At 34.0% G+C, this 20,537-nt stretch overlaps 2 protein-coding genes across 2 annotated transcripts in view; both read right to left on the minus strand.

Annotated features, from left to right (window-relative positions):
* Positions 1 to 314: 314 nt before the first annotated feature.
* The window catches only part of LOC106670996 (zinc finger protein 235-like), a 30,776-nt gene continuing 10,553 nt past the window's right edge, over positions 315 to 20,537 (minus strand). Inside the window, exons 5-13 of the mRNA XM_024229054.1 lie at positions 17,621 to 17,720; positions 7,840 to 7,967; positions 7,366 to 7,652; positions 6,575 to 6,920; positions 4,051 to 4,130; positions 1,902 to 2,372; positions 981 to 1,079; positions 655 to 796; positions 315 to 583 (exon numbers count right to left, since the gene is read on the minus strand). Coding sequence (XP_024084822.1) covers positions 315 to 583; positions 655 to 796; positions 981 to 1,079; positions 1,902 to 2,372; positions 4,051 to 4,130; positions 6,575 to 6,920; positions 7,366 to 7,652; positions 7,840 to 7,967; positions 17,621 to 17,720 — 1,922 coding nt within the window. The remainder of the gene's footprint in view (positions 584 to 654; positions 797 to 980; positions 1,080 to 1,901; positions 2,373 to 4,050; positions 4,131 to 6,574; positions 6,921 to 7,365; positions 7,653 to 7,839; positions 7,968 to 17,620; positions 17,721 to 20,537) is intronic.
* LOC112127723 (gastrula zinc finger protein xLCGF3.1-like) lies at positions 6,513 to 7,621 on the minus strand. The gene has a single exon (XM_024229078.1). It carries the CDS (start codon positions 7,077 to 7,079, stop codon positions 6,564 to 6,566), a length of 516 nt encoding a protein of 171 aa, XP_024084846.1. The 5' UTR covers positions 7,080 to 7,621; the 3' UTR covers positions 6,513 to 6,563.

A 20,537-nucleotide genomic window follows, 5' to 3' on the forward strand; every position in this document is an offset into this window, starting at 1 on the left:
GGTATTCGGCCGTGATATGTGTACCGGCTATTTTCTACCTGTCTGTTGTCGGGTATGAAGTGGTTTTCGTCGACTTCGATTTGAGGGAGTGCATAAATATTATAAATCTGATTCTGCATTTTTTTCTTATTGACTTTGTTAACTGCGACAAAAAAAAACTTGTTAAACACACGTTCCATCAATCCACATCAATTAGTTAATGCAATGTTAAGTCACAAATTTATTTTTACGTTTCTAAATGTATTATAAAAATAAGTATAACGATTTCATAAAATTCCATTACATTTTGAAAAATTGAATTTTTATTCTTATTGTTATATTTCCTTGTGTTTTAAAAGGTGAGCTTTCTGTGTAAATCCACGTTCGCAAATATCGCAAACGAAAGGTTTCTCACCGGTATGTATCCTGAAATGAACCTTCAGGGCATACCGGTCTTTAAAACCATTACTACAAACTGTACAGAAGTGCATATACCTGTCTTTGCTTACGCCTGATTTGGAAGCCATTCCATTCCGCCGTCCAGTATGCACCCTGGGTTGCGTCCCCGTGGGAGGGGGTTCATACATCTGTTCTGGCTGACTTCAACACCGGCGTCAATCTTCTGTAGTATCCGTTCATCCGTGTGAAAGAGGATGTGGAGGAAACTGATTGAACTTTCGTCCAATCCTTCAAACGTGGATGAACGTAAAGTGCACGTACTGCAGCAAGAAATATCGTAAGCGAAGTCACTGTCGTTTACGTCGATCTGGGGTAAAAAATCTTCAGCCAGATTCTCCATATTGATTGACTTTGCTACCTGTAACATACAAAACACATTTATTAAACACAAGTTACAGTAAATTGAAACACGTTTGTCGTAAAAATAACCTATTAGTTAATGCAGTAATTTATTTTTACGTTTCTGTATTTTAAAAATAAGTGTAACGATTTCATAAAATTCCATTCCATTTTGAAAAATTGAATTTGTATTCTTATTGTTATATTTCCTTGTGTTTTAAAAGGTGAGCTTTCTGTGTAAATCCACGTTCGCAAATATCGCAAACGAAATGTTTCTCACCGGTATGTATCCTGAAATGAACCTTCAGACAAAAGTCGGTTTGATAGGTACCAAGGTAAGAACTAAAAATTCGTCTTAATATTGAATAATAATCAGAAATTTTACTTACCGATTTCTACCGTAAATACAACTCCATCCATTCCTGGAACACTCCATCCCTGGGGAATAGAGCGGGTTAGCGTCTCTTCCTGGAACGTATTTTCCCATTCCTACTGTTTTTCTATGATATCAGAAATATATTTGACTTAACTTTTTCAATAATGAGTACAAGATTTGTAGATTGAAGTACGTTAAAATATGAATACAACTTTATGTATGCTTAACAATTTATTTTCAAAAACACATCAATGTATACGTTATATATATTAGTCATTTATAAAAATATATACAAAAATACGATTACCTTCATCGTCGGCCGTGGATTTCCTGGTGTTTTAAAAGGTGGGCTTTCTGTGAAAAGCCTTTCCGGTGTAAAGTCACTTACTCAAGTGTGTCATCTGGTGTCCTTGACGGTCCGTTATTGGCACAGTTACCCCTGCACCATTCATCCATCGGTACGGGTCGCATAACACCTTAGATTTCGGCTGGAATTTGGGACTAGGATTGGGTGTAAGGTGTGGGTTTTTGGTTTAGGAGGTGTCAGGTCGAGCTCCTGAACCTCCATACCCCTCTTTCCGTTTGTTAAATCAACAGGGTACACCCGCTTAAGCTTCGTGAAGGTGGAAAGTCGGAGTTGGGTATTAGAGGCTATTTGAGACGCATAATACCCATTCGTACCCCAAAAAAATAAATAAATGAAATAAAAATAAAAAATAAAAAATTAGAATTGCAATCATTGGCGAACGTGGATTTCCATATGCTTCAAAAGGTGAGCTTTCTGTGTAAATCCACGTTCGCAAATATTACAAACGAAAGGTTTTTCACCGGTATGTACCCTGAAGTGAACCTTCAGGGCATACCGATCTTTAAAACCTTTATTACAGAAGTGCATATACCTGTCTTTACTTACGCCTGATTTGGAAGCCATTCCATTCCGCCGTCCAGTATGCACCCTGGGTTGCGTCCCCGTGGGGGGATTCATACATCTGTTCTGGCTTCCTTGAACACCGGCGTCAATCTTCTGTAGTATCCGTTCATCCGTGTGAAAGAGCATGTGGAGGAAATTTATTGAACTTTCATCCAATCCGTCAAACGTGGATGAACGGAAGGTGCACGTACTGTAGCAAGAATTATCGTAAGCGAAGTCACTGTCGTTTACGTCGATCTGGGGTAAAAAACCTTCAGCCAGATTCTCCATATTGATTGACTTTGCTACCTGTAACATACAAAACACATTTATTAAACACAAGTTACAGTAAATTGAAACACGTTTGTCAAAAAAATACTCTGTTTGTTAATGCAATGATAAGCAAGAAATATTTTGTAAATTTTTGATTAGTATTTCTAAAAATTTCATAAAATTCCATTCCATTTTGTAAACATGAATCTTCATCTGTATTGCAAATCTAAAAAAAAAAACACAATTTTAAAATAAATAAAATTTTGCCTTTGAACGTCTTCAGAAATTGAAAATATAAAAGTTATATTTTATTTAAACTGTATATACAAAATGCATACATAGGAAAGAAAACCGCAGTCGGTTTGAAAGGTACCAAAGTAAGAACTAAAAATTCATCTTAATATTGAAGAATAATCAGAAATTTGACTTACAGATTTCTTCCTTGAATACAACTCTGGAAAATGTTTCCACAAACGATGTTCAACCCTTTGAGGACAACAGTTAAATGAAATGTTTTTTGTCATAGCGGACAATTTATAAAGCCGGAGAATTTAGGTATTTTTCCAGGGGGCATGTCAATTTTCATTCCCCTACCTCGAACAACCCCCTTCCCTCGGGCAACACCGCCGATTAGTCTTTTCTTCCAACGTATTTTCCTATTCTGAAGGTTTTTCTAAGATATCTGAAACATATTTCACTCAAATTTTGAAATTTTTCTATAATAAATACCAGATTTATAAATATGAAAAAGATCTGAACATTATTTAGCATCAATATGTATAACAGATACATTCTCGTAATGGAAGTGAACGCAGATTATTATTATGCGTGTATTCTAATATAATATAAAATATAATTTAAATAAATAATACAAAATTGATTTCTGTGGTTCAGCAGAGCCACATAGCCAATAAATTGTAGGTGTTCGAGTACAATGCCTGATTCTACACAATTTTTCCTTCCAAATCTTCAAAATTGAACCATTATTAATTAATTAAATCCAAAATTCTTATTGAAAATCAACAATTTCTATTGTTGTGTAATTTAGGTTCCATTAAAAGAAGTATTTTGTAGTTATTAAAACGATAAAAATTCTTGATTTTTTCTGTTTGAAAGTTTGAAATAAACAACACATACGTCAGTTTTTATTATTTTTATTTTATTTTGTTTATCTTTGAGTGTATTTAAATCACATTTCGGCCGGGCATTTACTTTCTGAACTCCACCTGTTCATACAAATTTCTAACTCTAACAATTTAAATTTTAAACTATCGGTAAATGATTTTTTGGTGTTTTGTGAATTTTCTTACAATCCACCAAAATTAAATCTTAATTAACTAATTAAATTGGACATTTTTGGAAATCTACAATTATAGATCTTGTTTAATTTGGCTTACATTAAAAAAGTTTTTTTAGTCATTCTAACAGTAAAAATACATAGATAAAAATACATACAGTTTGAAAGTTTGAAACAAAACAAGAAAAACGTCAGGTTTTTTTATTTATTTATTTTTTTTTTTTTGTCCTCCGCTTCATTCCACCAGTTCGTATAAATTTCTCAGTTGAACAAGGATTTGGAAAAAAAATTTATCCTTGTACTAATTGCCAATACAACGTTAATTATTTAAGAAATGTCTCATTTCTTTCTATTTCCTAATTAATTACGTACTTTTTATTGAGCATCACAGTTTTTTTATTATTACGGCATAATTACACCTTTCCGTATGGCAACACCGCGGATTAGCGCCTCTTCGTCGTACGTAAGTTTCCATTCCAACGGTTTTTCAAGCAAATCTGAAAAGTGGTTCATCAAGATGTTGAAATTTTAATACAACAAATATCAGATTTATTAATATGAAATAGAATTGAACATTATGTATTATCTAGCATCACTTCCTTAAGAAAAAAATGTTTAACTGTCACCATTAATCATCACATGGACTCTATAGGCCGAGAACCTTACTGCGCCTAGCAGCCTGCCACAAAAGAGGATACATCTTAAAATGGATCCTTAATGTGTCCAAAACCTGGTGGAACAATACCACAGGTACGAGGCACGCGAAGAGTTTCACGGAAGGACCATCAGCAAAACTTACGATAGAACTCCTGGAAGGCAATCGCAGCCGAACCATGATTCTGGTTGAACTCCTGAAGGATTGAAATTAAGTATTTATTCAACACCCTTGATGCAACTCATATCTTTTTAAGTAAACCCTTTTCCTCAAATACATAGCCATTTGATATTTTAAATAATTGTGTCACATTTCACTTGATTTCAAAGTGACAATGTTATGATTTAGATTTCGTGATTAGGCCTAGAGTAAAAAAATAAAAAGGGAATAGGGAAGGGACAGTCGAGTCGGAGAGGTGAACAAGATTCCGTGTAGAAGAGAGACAAGAGAAGTGTGCGATCCTCAAAAGTGTTGTATTCCCTAAAATGTTTCGGAATGAGTGTTTCGGTCCACTGCGGATTGATTAGAAATAGTGAGTACATATCCACCCTTGGTCAGGCAAACGCTTTGTAGGAAAATACTGTTTATTTAAATTTATAAAAAGTTTTAATTGTTTGTTCAAAATTAAAATGAAATTTATTGATTTTAATTATTATTTTCTTGTGTGTTTAATAAATTGTTTTCAAACTTTAATTAAATTTTATTTTAAAAAGGCACCTGGTCGGCTGTATTCAGGTTCGATGAAGACGTCTGGGGCCTGTTTCTCATAAAAACGATTCAGAGTTGGGCCCGTCTTGTTGAATCGAGAACAGATCGTGACAATTGCAGAACCTGTTTGCTTGACCGGCATAATTTTTTGCCCTCATCAGAACAATAATCTTCACTTTGGAATATTTGAATTATGCTAAAAAATATATGTGAGAATGCATATACAGTATATTATATTTAGATAAATAATATTATATTTAAATATAATAATATAATTTTCAAAACTTTTTTTTGCTCATTCATAATATCTAAGTTTAAGTCTATTATAATTAAAAAATCGTTCAATTGAAGTTTCAATATTTAAGTAAACTTTATTGCAAATTTCCTAGAAAAAAATTGGAAAGGGAAATTATGTTGAAAGAAGAGACTCAATCGGCGATATTCCCAACGGAAGGGATTTTCCAGGTAAAGGGATTAAAATCTGGACGACCTCTGGAAAAATGGCTTTAGTGTATATTCCATTATTTCTCCAGGGGGCATGCCAATTTTAAACCCTCTACCAGAACAGCCATTCAGTGGCAAAACCACGGATTAGCGTTTACCTCTCAATGTAACTTCCGGTTGCAAGGTTTTTCAAGAAAATCAAAAATAAATTTTATTAAATTTGTAATATCACTAATTTTAATGTAACGAATACCAGATAACTAAATAAGTATATATTGTTTTTTTAATTGTAAAATATTCTGATTTACTGGAATGAATAAAACTGAAAAGTAAACCCATAATATTACAAATATATTTATTAAAATAATTTTTTCAGATGAAAACGCTCTGAAACAAGTTTACTTAACTATGGATATTTTAATTAAACAAATACCAGATTGATTAATCCGCTGCTGGTGATTTTATTCAGTGGAAAAAATGTAAATGACTTAAATACGTTAGTTTAAAATGGCTTTTATAGGATGAGGAAATAACTTAATAGTAACTTCCTGCGGAATTTTTTCAGGAAAAGTTTCTACACTTCTTTACTTTCATGGATTAATGGTAAGAAAAAAATATTGGTTTGAATTGTTCTGTAGTCGTCTTACATTACATATAAATTTACAGCAGCTGCTATAGTTCATGCCAATGCAAAAAATAATTCTTCAATATTAATGAAGTTATTAAATAAACGGATCCGTAACATTGATCGAACTTTATATGTGCTTAAATCGATAATAATTAAAATTAATCGTTCAATGATGGAGCCCTGTTGGCAGTAATGCTACAATTTTCAACAGTGGAAATTATTTACGAAATATTTATTGTCAGATAAGTAAAACTTGTTAAATTTATTTTGACAGAGGAAGGAAGTACGGCAAAATATTAATACAACTCTGTATATGCTTAACAATTTATTTTTAAAAAACATCGGTAAATTAAAATGTAAAAAAATTTAGTACGTACATTCATCGGCGAACGTGGATTTCCATATGCTCCAAAAGGTGAGCTTTCTGGGTAAATCCACGTTCGCAAATATTGCAGACAAAAGGTTTTTCGCCGGTATGCATCCGGAAGTGAACCTTCAGAGCATACCGGTCTTCAAAACCTTTGCGACAGATTGCAAAGAAATGCAGATGCCTTTCCTTGTTGACTCTCGACGTTGAAGAGTCCTTGAAAGTCCTTTATGCCGTCCAGTGTGCATCCTGGGTTGGGTCTCCGTCGGGGGTTTAATATGCCTGTTTTCGTTTCCTCCAAGTCCAGCATCTATCTTCGTCAATATCCTCTCCTCCATGTGGAAGAGGATGTGGAGGAAATGGACTGAAATGACGTCCAACCTATCAATCAGTAATGCTCGGAAAGCACCGTCACACGGGAAGCATGTGTACACGCAGTTATTTTCCTGAGTCACCTGCTTCATTTCTTCAGAATGGTGAGCTTTCTGTGTAAATCCACATCCGCAAATATTACAGACAAAAGATTTCTCACCGGTATGTATCCTGAAGTGAATCTTCAGGGCATACCGGTCTTTAAAACCTTTACTACAAACTGTACAGAACTGCATATACCTGTCTTTACTTACGCCTGATTTGGAAGCCATTCCTTTCCGCCGTCCAGAATGGACCCTGTGTAGGTCCCCGTCGGGGGTTCATACTCCTGTTCTGGCTGACTGGAACACCGGCGTCTATCTTCTGTAGTATCCGTCCATCCATGTGAAAGAGCATGAGGAGGAAATTGATTGAACTTTCGTCCAATCCTTCAAACGTGGATGAACGGAAAGTGCACATACCGTCACAATTTGGTACTCTCCTGGCAAGTGAACGCGCTGGTATTCACCTCAACCACCTGCCTCATATCTTGAGAATAAGGAAGTCGTTTTCGTTTACTTCAATTTGTTCGGCTTTCCTGGAGATCTGCAGCTTTTGTAATGTCCTCTCGTACATGTGGAAGAGGATGTGGAGGAAATGGATAGAAATATCATCTAATTCTTTATTATTTAATGCACGGAAAGTGCACGTAACATCACATTTTGGTATCCGGCCGTGATATGTGTACCGTCTGTTTTCCATCTGTCTGTTGTCGGGTATGAAGTGGTTTTCGTCGACTTCGATTTCAGGGAGTGCATAAATATTATCAATCTGATTCTGCATTTTTTTCTTATTGACTTTGTTAACTGCGATATACAAAAACAAACTTGTTAAACACAAGTTACTGTAAATTGAAACACGTTTGTCATAAAAATAATCTATTAGTTAATGCAGTAATTTATTTTTACGTTTCTATATTATAAAAATAAGTGTAACGATTTCATAAAATTCCATTTCATTTTGAAAAATTGAATTTTTATTCTTATTGTTATATTTCCTTGTGTTTTAAAAGGTGAGCTTTCTGTGTAAATCCACGTTCGCAAATATCGCAAACGAAAGGTTTCTCACCGGTATGTATCCTGAAATGAACCTTCAGGGCATACAGGTCTTTAAAACCATTACTACAAACTGTACAGAAGTGCATATACCTGTCTTTGCTTACGCCTGATTTGGAAGCCATTCCATTCCGCCGTCCAGTATGCACCCTGGGTTGCGTCCCCGTGGGAGGGGGTTCATACATCTGTTCTGGCTGACTTCAACACCGGCGTCAATCTTCTGTAGTATCCGTTCATCCGTGTGAAAGAGGATGTGGAGGAAACTGATTGAACTTTCGTCCAATCCTTCAAACGTGGATGAACGGAAAGTGCACATACCGTCACAATTAGGTATCCAGGCGTAGCACGTTTACGCGCTGTTATTAACGTCACCCACGTTCTCAGGTCTTGAGAATTATTGTAAACGAAGTCGTTTTCGTTTACTTCAATTTGTGGGAAAAATCTACAGTCTGATTCTGAATTTTTTTATTGACTTTGCTACCTGCAACATATTAAAACAACTTAATGCAATTATAAACAAGACATATTTTTTATGTTTCGATTTGAATTTATAAAAATTTCATAAAATTCGCATTGCAAATTCAAAAAGGGACATACAGTTCTAAAATAAATAAAATTCTCTTTGAACGCTTCATTCCACCACTTCGTATAAATTTCTCAGTTGAACAAGGATTTGGAAAAAAAAACTTTATCCTTGTACTAATTGCCAATACAACGTTAATTATTTAAGAAATGTCTCATTTCTTTCTATTTCCTAATTAATTACGTACTTTTTATTGAGCATCACAGTTTTTTTATTATTACGGCATAATTACACCTTTCCGTATGGCAACACCGCGGATTAGCGCCTCTTCGTCGTACGTAAGTTTCCATTCCAACGGTTTTTCAAGCAAATTTGAAAAGTGGTTCATCAAGATGTTGAAATTTTAATACAACAAATATCAGATTTATTAATATGAAATAGAATTGAACATTATGTATTATCTAGCATCACTTCCTTAAGAAAAAAATGTTGTTTAACTGTCACCATTAATCCGCCAAAATAGACGCCAATCACCCTATACGAAATGTAAATTTACAAAATCTACTTTCAATAAAATAGGGAAGGATTGAAATTAAGTATTTATTCAACATTCTTGTTGCAACTCATATCAATTTACGTACACCCTTTTCCTCTAATCCATAGCTGTTTAATATTTTAAATAATTGTAGAACCTGTTTGCTTGACCGGCATAATTTTTTGCCATCATCAGAACAACACTCTTCACTTTGGAATTATTTAAAAAAAATATATGTAAAAATACGTATACAATACATTATATTTTGATATGTAATATTATATTTAAATATAATAATATGGGTTTCCTTAAAGTTTTCTAGAACATTTTTTTTTGCACATTCATAAAATGTATGTTTTAGTCTATTATAATTAAAAATTCTATTATTTATTTAATTAAAATTTCAAAGTTTAAGTAAACTTTGTTGCAAAATCCGATAAAAATTTTGGAGTGAAAAATTAAGTTGAACAAGAGAATACAATCGGCCGTGTCGCCCAACGGAAGGGATGTTCCAGGTAGAGGGATTAAAATTGACACGCCTCCTGGAAAAATGACTTTACCACGATCACCCAATCAGTGACAACACCGGGGTTTAGCGAGCATTCTATGTAACTTCAGGTAGCAACGGTTTTTCAAGAAAATCTGAAAATTTTTACTTAAATTACTTTGTTTTACTTAAAATCAGAAAGAAATTTTAAATAAAGTTGTAATATAACGAATTTTAATGTAACGAATATCACACAAATAAATAAATAAATATTATTTTTGTATTTATAAACAATTCTGCTTTACAAAACTGAAAAGTAAATCCATTATATTAGAATTATTTTTCTTAAAATAATTTTTTCAGATAAAAAAGCCCTGAAACAAGTTTACTTAACTATGGACATTTTAATTAAACAAATGCCAGATTGATTAATTCTAAGGAGACCGAATGAGTAGATAGTGTCAATACATAAATAAATATTTTTTCCACTTCATTCTACACAGAAACAAATGAATTAAATGTGTTAATTATTCAGAAATTGTGAGATGCGTTCTGCTCACGATTTCTGAACAATTATCAATTAACGGTCACCAATCACCACACATTAAATTGTTAGTTTAAAATGTTTAAAATCAATAAAATCAATAAAATTAGTTCAATACTAATCAAGAAAAATCCTTAAAATTAGTATTGCAAATATTTATACATATAGTATGAATACGCGTGTATTGTGGTGAATAAGATTTACACATGCTCACAACACTGCCTTGCTAAGAAGAAATGACGTATCTCCACATTTTTTGACCTTTGTGTTCTTAGGTAAGTTTCCTATTGAAAAATATGATAAAATCTGTCGAGAAATACTAAACATAGCCTTTTAAAATATCCCCAATATATATGGAGCAAATAGGAATAAAAAACCCAGTATTTTCAAAATTTTACCGTTGCTTATAAAATGTGCTTGTGTTAATGGTTAAAATTAACGCACGTGCCATTTACGTTATTTTCCATTTGTTTTACCTCACAATTATTCCTTACCTCCGTTAAACTTATCAACTAGTTAGGAAATGCTTGTATTGAACAAAATAAATGAAAGTTCAGTGGTATTAATTTAAATGTGTGATTCATTTACTATCGCACACTTAATTCTTAATCCGAAACAAGGATAAAGGATTTTTCAATGTTTACTTTTTATGGATTTTAAAATGCTTATTCAGTCGCATTTGAATTCTGAAGCAATAAACTTTTTAGTTTTCATCTTCATTTTCTTAATTTCAATTTTTCGACTTAAAAATGCCACTAAGTGCTGAGGATGTTGCGCGTGGTGTGGTACTTATTGATGATGGACGTTCCATCAGTTATGCGGCTATTGCCATCGGAGTTCCCTACGAAGCATTGCGAATTGCCGTTAGGCGTTTTCGACAAACTGGGTCGTACCATATAAGGTTCGGTTCTGGACGCCCTAGGGTAACGGAACCACAGAATGACCGTTTTGTGACATTGAGAATTTGCGAAACCGGCACCTTACTGTTTTTTTTTCTCTCTTTTTTTTTAAGAGGGTTCGCAACAGCAGTGGTCATATAAACCCTCAGGGATCCGGTGTTTTTGATAAAAAGCCCATTTGTAAGTATGTCGGGTTCGAATGCAGGGCCGCTAGATTTGAACCCGGGACCTGTACCTTACAGTGATGAGCGCAGAGTCAACGCCTAAACCGTTGCGACCACAGACGCCCCGGCACCTTACTGTTGTTCAAGCGATTCATCAACTCCAGAAGTTCGAGGTGTCCAAATTTATGAACGCACTTCTCGCAGAAGATTAAATCAGTATGGACCGATAGCTTTTCTCCCGGTAAGAGGACCAGAATTGACCAGTTAATTCGCGACAATATCCATTAAATCCGTTATAGTCAAAAGATGAAAAAAAAAAAATCGTAGATCAATTATTAAAAGAAGACATTGTAATTCCATCCTACTCACCTTATTCGAGCCCTGCATTTTTAGTTCCCAAATCTGGCAAAAATGAATTTCTTCTAGTCTAATAATAGAAAAATAAATAAGGTAATAAAATTTGTTGAATATCCTCTCCCGACTTTAAATTCTGTCATGGATCATTTAAGGGGCGGAAATTGCCTCACAGTTTTAGACCTAAATCAATTATTTCATCAAATGGAACTAACTGAAGAATTTTTCAATTAATTAGTGCTATGGTTGAGATAAAAAAGTTAGTGTCACGAGCGGGATTCGAACCCACGACCTTTGGCTAATTTTCTCTCAAAATCTCTGACGAATTTATCGAAAGGGCTAACTCCTCATACCAACTTAAAAAAAGGGCGCAAAATTCATGTGGTCAGACATAGAATAAAAGACATTCGAAGAGGCAAAGGCATTAATAGCTTCAGCTCTTATTTTGCAAATTCCGAATTTCGAGAAACCATTTCATTTGACTACTGATGCAAATTATGTGGCAATCGATCTGTCTTGCCACAAAATTTTGACGGGATTTTTTTGCAAATTGCTTATTTCTCTACTAAATTGCAATAGGCCCAACTAATTATAATACATGTGAAAAGGAATTAATGGCTATTATAAGTATCTCATTTTTAACCATATCTGAAACAACCCAAATGTTTTTTGAGAACAGATTGCTCAGCTTACCCTGCTTATTAATAATCAAAAAGACCGAAAAGGTCGTTCAGCACGTTCGTTATCATAATTACAAGCGTATGCCTTTACAGTTGAATATATTGCTGGGAAAAAAATAACAAAATCCAATAAACTCTAGTTCTGAATCGATTGCAACATTAGAGTATGAGCAAAAGCATACCCAAAATTGGCCGGGTTTAATACTGCTAAAATGTCCTGAACTATTCACCAGCATATCAAATTATCAAACAAAAGATAAAAATTTAAATGCTATACGAATAAAATTATTAAATAAAGTACAAGTAAGTTATTTTTTGAAGAAGAATATTTTATACATTAGTTTTTTCTTAGTTAGTAGATCTAGTTTGGCGAAACAAATTTAAAAGTCTAAAAGACAGATTTCTCTCATGGAAACATTTACTGTCAAATCATGGTTGTTTTCTTTCAAACCTTGTAACTGAAGATTTGGATTCGTACACGAAATTAAACCACTGGTGTAAAAGTTAGATCACGATTTACAAAAAATCGGCTTAAAATACGAGAAAATTGCAGCGTTACGATTGACGAGTGTCTCGCACTGTGTCCAAACATGGACGGAATCGAAGATATAAAACAAATGATAAAAAATTAAATGCAATACGAATAAAATTATTAAATAAAGTACAAGTACCAAATTATTTTTGAAGAATCATATTTTATATCTCAGAACTCCTAAATGAGCAGGTCAAAAATAGTTGTACCTTCGATGTTGCATCCTACGATTTTTGATTACTTTCATACTTCAGAAATAGCTGCTCACTTTGGGTATAAGAAGACATTATATAAAATTAGAGAAGAATTTACTTGTATCGAAATGGCCACAGACAAAAAACAAAAAATAGCGTCATTTGTGCACAAACTAAGGCCGACACGAGTAACAGCAAACATATTTTACAGTACCAAGTAGAAACAAATTTTCCGATGCATAAAACATAGAATCCTGAGCACAATATTTGTTAGTTTGCCCGGTTGTTTTTTCAAAATTTATATTGCCAAACCGATTTTTAAGTCAAACACAATTAACGAGTTTAACGCGTTAAAAATACACGTTTTCCCAAAATAGTTGCAAGTGACAGAGCGGCCGGCAATTTTTAAGTCTCAGGCTTACAAGAATTTCTGTTTTTCTCTGGGAATTACCTATTTTTTAAACGTTTCTTACGCACCAATGGCAAATAATTCATAACTCGTGATTCGATTGATTAAACAAGCAATCTTTTACTTTTATTGCAAAAAAAAGCATTGGGACAAAGATCTAAATTTAATTTTAATTGAATTAAGCAATTCTATACATACAACCACCAGATTGTCACCTGCTAATTTATTTTAAGGAAGAAATTTATTGAGTCCGTTAAGTTTAAAATGTGAAATTAATTCAAAATTTTATCAAACTGAAGATCCCAGAAAATTAAAAAAACTATGGTGTCTAGCATTTCACAATTTACAAGTAGCTAATAATCAGATCGGAAAAAATATAATAAAAATAAAGGAATATTGTCATTTAAAATTTTATTTAGTTATGTCTTATGATTTAATTATGCAAAAGTAAAATTCACGAGAGAAATGCGTCACTTTTACCGAAATTTAAGGGACCCTACAAAATGTAATAAAATTTTATTAAAAGTGAGTTATGTTTTATTGTCCCTAAATGAATCAGACAAAAATATTATTGCTCGTATATCGCAATCAATGTCCTTTGGTTAAACAAATTAATGATAGAAAATAGTGATTAATCAAAATCTTACCTTCAAATAGTTATTCGAAAGAATGTCCAAGTATTGCTTAATTTATATTATATTATTAACTATACACTGATAATAAGAATTTTGTTGAAATTCGTTGAACGAAAAGTCAAAATTTATTTATCGCTTTTATCGCTCAGCATTATTATTATCGTGTTTGTTTACATGAAGGTTGACCATCCAAGCTGTTTATATTTTTAATTCCAGAAATACAGGGTTTTTCTTCCCCCCCCCCCCGGCCAGCTAGCTGCCTGGGCTATTGCCGGCACCTCACATTTCTTCCACCTCACGTTTCAAAAGTTTATTTATTTTTATTTATTTATATATTTTATATATATATTTATTTTTTTGAAATTAGCTTTTCTGTAGGAAGTCTGGCGATCTTTCTGGTTGTGTTCTGGGACGTACTTCTACATTTTTAGCCGTCCCACACGTGGTGAAAAGGCTCTGAAACGATCTCATTCACTAACATTCAATCTTAGCCTAGACTAAATGCGGGTTTCAGAGTACTCGATATTCCTCTGAAGACTCGCCCTCGTACAAATACATCCATATATTATGTACAATTAAGCTAAAATATTAACCTAGGTTGGTGGGTTTATGGGGTACTTGACATTTCACCATAGACCCACCCATGCGTACACTACTATCGCACTAATAAATACATTCACTCAAACAGTAACCAATCATTCTGTAATTACAAATAAAAAAATGCGGAGCACTGGCGTATTTAATATTACAACAGTGCCTCCGCGCATTCACTCTAAAAGATATTATAGCCTAATACTAACCTAAATCGGTGGGTCTGTGGAGTACTCGATATTCCTGCACAACCCACCCACACACACTCACTTTCTCGCCAATAAATACGTTCATTCTACCCAAAACACACAAGGAGATATCAATCCTAGTTTGGTGGGTCTGTAGTATACTTGATATTACGACCACTACCCACCCATACCCTCACACATTCTCGCTAATAAATACACTCACTTCAGGAAGGGAAAACGAAACCACGCGTGGAGAAGCATTAAAGCAAATACAAAATGTATTAAAGCATTAATACACTGTTGTCCGATCAAATCCGCAATAGTGATTTTTTTAAATTAATTAATTTATTTTATTTATTGGCCTTATGATCTTGCATATTAGCCATAGTACGAATTCTTGTGTGTTCAAATTGGGGGGTTATCGGGAAATAAGGGCCAGAGGCGACGGTGGGAATCGAACCCACGACCGCGGCGTGAGAGTCTCTCATGCTAACCACTCGGCTACCGCGGTCCTCCAAATAGTGATGTTTGAAGTTATCAGGAACGCAAATTTAATAAATTCAAGAAAAATATCTTTTGAGCTTTATCTCATTATAAAAAATCAGTATATGTATATAGAAATAATAAAGAAAATAAATATAAATACACGTTTTAAGTAACAATTTAAATAAATTTTAAATTTAAAGTAAAATTGAAAGTGTCATTACAGTAATGTAATTTTTTATTGTAAAAAAAAATTCTATTTCTACAGTACATAATAACCAAAACAGTCATTACCTTTTCATTTCAAAACAAACTTTCTTTTTAAACTAACGATTCATTTTATCGATTTCGGTACAGTATACAATTAATTGTGTCGTGTAATCAGCTAGCGGACCACGAAACTAGTGAATTTAATAAATTTGAAATGAAGTATCCTTCACTAAAGCTCTCCGTGGCCATTTCATTCGTCGCCGAGAATCAAATTGATTACACGACATTTGAAAAATGGCAAAGAGGAGGGAATATTCAAAAGATGGTGTTGAGATAGGAAGTTGGTGTCCGAGTGGACAGAGGTCACGATAGCTCAAGTGGTAGAGCAGTGGCGTATTAAGCCGAAGATCGTGGGTTCGAATCCCGCTCGTGCCATTGACTTTTTTCATCTCAACTAAAAACCTTAATTAATTGTATGATATTAATTGGTCAAGCTGACCACGAAACTAGTGAATATTATTTAATGTTTGTCAATTCAATATGTACACAAAAAATTATGATAGAGCATTTGCCATGTAACCGTACACCTTTAAATCTGTACCCTATCACAACACCCATCTACTGTCTCCCTCACACTTGCATAAATTTTATTAATAAACACTCCACGACCAAAAAAAAATACTCAGCTTGGCACTGTACGAGTTTTTTTACTGAGGTGGATGAATTGTAAGGTTGCAAAATTAATGAATTCATCAATTTGGCTTGTGATAAAATCGTATTTTTTACTCATTTTTTACTAACAAATTTTATGTACTGTTAGCTTTTAAAAAAAATAGTCGGACCGCCGACAGACGGGCGTTGGCAATTGCCTTAATTTGCGTTTTAAGGGAGTCGCGCTCCATGGCGGTTTCCTGGCTTCAAATTTCAATTTGAAGTTTTCGTAAAAAGTACAAAAATTGACACTTGCCAGAAGTTTTGTATTTACTGATGAATGACTGAAGCTAGGAAAACATTTTAAAAGGAAACCTTATTCAGCATACGATTTTCTAAAAAATAAGATTTATCGCAGGACTGTGAGTTAATAGGCTGATAAAATATGCATTTCCAAAGTTACCCATTTTTCGTGCGAAAAACGGATGGTCGGTCTGTTTTTTTATAGGAAGTGCACCCTTCCGTGTTAGCAGGAATAAGCATCCATTCTTTTGAAAATAAATCCTAAAAAGGAGGCCCCTCGGATAGAATGGACACATACATCACATAACCGCGTACCACTGATTGCAACACATTAACAAGTGGCAAATATATATATATATATATATATATATATATACAGGGTGAATTGCTACTCGTGCTACAAACTTCNCCAGTGTTACTCTCATGATAAGGATAAATGCCATTTAATCATCAAAATTCATATTTGAAAATAGCCTGAAAGATCACTTTATATGAAATACATATTTAATAAATCTAATTAGTACGCTTTTATATCTTGTGCGGATGACATCGTGTTTCTTTATTTCCTGAGATCACTGCCCGAACTCGTCCCTCCTCCTTTGGACGAGGAATATTGCGTTACCTGTTACTCTATTCTATCGTGCATACACTGTTTTATTTTAAATGCTCGTTGATTTATTGAAAAAAAGTTTGGTTTTGTCTCACCTTAAATCGCGCGGACAATTTGGCCCACACTGGCAGAGACACTGATTTTGCCCTTTGAACCTGAACCTCCTGATAAAAGCAGCTCTGTGTTGCCGAAATCTAAACCGAATTGGACAGGTTCAAAATATGTTATTACAAGCCTGAATCAAACTAAGACAAATAAAAAAATAATTATGACTTTAGTCCGTTCAAAGTCTGTAAATTCATTAAAGGTTTTTGCCCGCTAGTGACTATTAAATTCCTAAAAAATGAAAGAAATTCTTCTTAATATCACCAGTAAAAAAAACTTTTTGAATTTGAACCGTATGAAAATTTATGAGAATAGACCAATTAAATTCACTTTGCATAAAACGTTAAATTACTTAAAAGGCGTAATCTATGCACCAGAATTACTAAACTGTTACGAATCAGAAATCGAAGTTGAAGTAGCTCACCAAAATTTTAAGGTAAAACTAAAATATTTATTGTCAGATAAGTAAACCGTGTTAAATTTATTTTATCAGAGGAAGGAAATATTAATAAAACTTTATATATACTTAACAATTTATTTAAAAAAACATCAATCTACATGTTAGTCATTAAAAAAAAAAAACAAAAAAAAACATACTAATTCAGAATTACTTCATCGTCGCAAGTGGATTTCTTTGTGTTTTAAAAGGTGGGCTTTCTGTGAAAACCCACGCTCGCATATTTCGCAAAGGAACGGTTTCTCACCGGTATGTATCCTCAAATGTTGCTCCTTCAGGGCATACCGTTCTTTAAAGCCCTTGCGACATATTGCACGTAAGTGCATATGCCTGTATTTGCTGACTCATGATGTTGAAGCCAGTCCTTTATGCCGTCCAGTGTGCATCCTGGGTTGGGTCTCCGACGGGGGTTTAATATGCCTGATTTCATTTCCTCCAAGACCAGCATCTATCTTCTTCAATATCCTCTCGTCCATATGGTAGAGGATGTGGAGGAAATGGACTGAACTGTCGTCCAATCCGTCAAAAGTAGATGACCGGAACGTGCACGTACCGTAGAAAATGTACGCGCTATGATCGACGTCAGCCACGTGCCTCGTTTCTTCATAATTATCGAAAACGAAGTCGATGTCCGAAACGTCAATCTGAGTTAAAACATGGTCAGCCAGATTCTCCATTTTTTTATTGACTTTGTTACCTGCAACATACAAAAACACATTTGTTAAACACAAGTTACAGTAAATTGAAACACGTTTGTCGTAAAAATAATCTATTAGTTAATGCAAGAATTTATTTTTATGATTTTATATTATAAAACTAAGTATAAGGATTTGTTAAAATTCCGTTCCATTTCGTACAAACGAATCTATGTCTGCATAGAAAATTTACAAAAAAATACAGTTTTAAAATAAATAAATAATAATCCATAAAAATAATTTCGTCTTTGAACGACTTCAGAAATCGCAAATATAAAAGTTACATTTCATTTGAATAGTATATACAAAAAGCATACATATTCAGAAATTTGACTTACCGATTTCTTCCGTGAAGACAGCACTGGAAAAAGTTTCCACAAACCATGTTCAACCCATTGAGGAAAATAGTTTAATGGAACGCTTCCTGTCATCGTGGAAAATTGATAAAGCCGGGGAATTTTGGTATTTTTCCAGGGAGCATGTCAATTTTCATCCCATTACCTGGAACACCACTTCCGTTGGGCAACACCGCGGATTAGCGTTTTTTCTTCCAACGTATTTTCCCAATCCGGCGGTTTTTCTAAGATATATGAAACATATTTTCTATAAATTTAGAAATTTTTCTATAATAAATACAAGATTTATAAACATGAAAAAAATCTGAACATTTTATTTATCAATACGAATAACAGATGCACTCTAGTAATGAAAGTAAACGCAGATTATTATTAAGCGTATATTGTATTTACTTTTGTCAGTTTTTATACATAATTTAAATAAATATTACCAAAATTGAAGTCTGTGGTCGTGAACATGGCCAATGAATTGGAGGTGTCCTCCGAGGAGGACAACGACGGATTCTACCCAATTTTGAGCAAATCTACAATGTTCGTCCCGAGAATTTAGATTTTGCGTTAGTTTTAACTTTTACTTAATTATTCGATACTAGAGGTAAATGTACAGTGATTAAAAACTTAATGAATAAGTATAATATATATGAACTGTATTCAATGTTGTCCCGTTTCCGATCGACTTTTTGTTTGTTTACACGACCTTTGTACTCTTAGGTAAGTTTCCTATTGAAAAATATGATAAAATTGAAGCAATCAGACTAGACTATTCCAATGGAATAAGATGCCTGTATATTCCCTTATTGATTCTGAGGCGACTAAAATTGTCGAATTGAAACTTCAATTTCCCAAAATTATTTGATACTCTCAACCGTAAGGAGTTCATAAACAAGAAGAATATTTTCATCCTTCCATTAAATTATTGTCTGCGAATGATGAAAGGTTCGACCGCAAATAGGGGTACACTTAACATTAAAAATAGTGAAATTATCTTGTATGTTTGACAAGTTGGTCATTCCAGGATTAACCTTCACAAAAGAAAATAGCCCAAGAAATTTTTTTAGAGTTGAGTCCCAAAAAATTATAGAAGAATTATATTCATCGTTTCTAAGCCCGTGTTTTCTGGTAAACAAAAGGCCAAATACCAGAATATAAATTGGTGGTAGACTATTGAGCGCGAAATAAAATTCTTCGATACTTCAATTACCACGTGCCACCATAAAATCAATAATGGATAAATTAGTGGGGCACAGTACTTCTCTTCATTAGATCTTACAAAATCGTTCCATTAGTTGCGTTTGCCAGCTGAATTTCGCCCCCTTACAGAATTTTCTTTCAGAACCCGAGGGGTTAAATGCCTGGGTAGACTCGTACCCCATCCCTAAAGGGTCCGGGACTTGGTCGGTCCACTTGTCCTGTATAAACCTCTTGGACTTGTTCACAAACCCCAAGATTTTGGACCATTTTATCTCGGGGAGTGATTTGGTAATATCCACTCCTTCAAAAGTTTAGAATCTATACCTGGCGTACCTATCATATTCTGCGAGGTAGTGCCGTGCCGTTTTTTCTTTTATTTCACAAAAACGGCAGAAGGGTCAAATACCCATTACGAAGAGGTGTCTTCTCAGGGCAATGGCCCTTCAGGATACCTATGAGCCTCCTAATTCCCGTCCTTGAGTTAGAGAATAGCCATTTCGATTCTTTTGGTTTGATCTCCTTCACAAACTCCTTCGATTGCCTATGTCCGGGGGACAGATTCCATTATTTAAATAATTGTTTCATGCCCCAGCTATTAATACCCTCTTTCGCTGTGCTTATAGAGTGGGGTAATACCGGTTGTGGCCCGACAAACGCAGTATTTGAGCCTTCTTTGGCCAGGCTATCCGCCTCTTCATTGCCATAGTGTCCTTTATGTGCTGGTATCCAAATGAGGGTTACCCTATTCTCATACCTAGAAGTGATTCTATTGATAAGTTCAACAGTTTCCTCCACCAGCCTAGATGTTGATAACTCTTTTTGTAATGACCTAAGACTGGC

This window comes from Cimex lectularius, unplaced genomic scaffold, assembly GCF_000648675.2.
Source record: "Cimex lectularius strain Harlan isolate CLEC.00 unplaced genomic scaffold, Clec_2.1 scaffold282, whole genome shotgun sequence".
In the NCBI taxonomy this organism is placed as follows: domain Eukaryota; kingdom Metazoa; phylum Arthropoda; class Insecta; order Hemiptera; family Cimicidae; genus Cimex; species Cimex lectularius.

Coding starts and splice junctions, on each gene's coding strand:
- LOC112127723 (XM_024229078.1), bottom strand. CDS start 7,079: ATGGCTTCCAAATCAGGCGTAAGTAAAGACAGGTATATGCAGTTCTGT.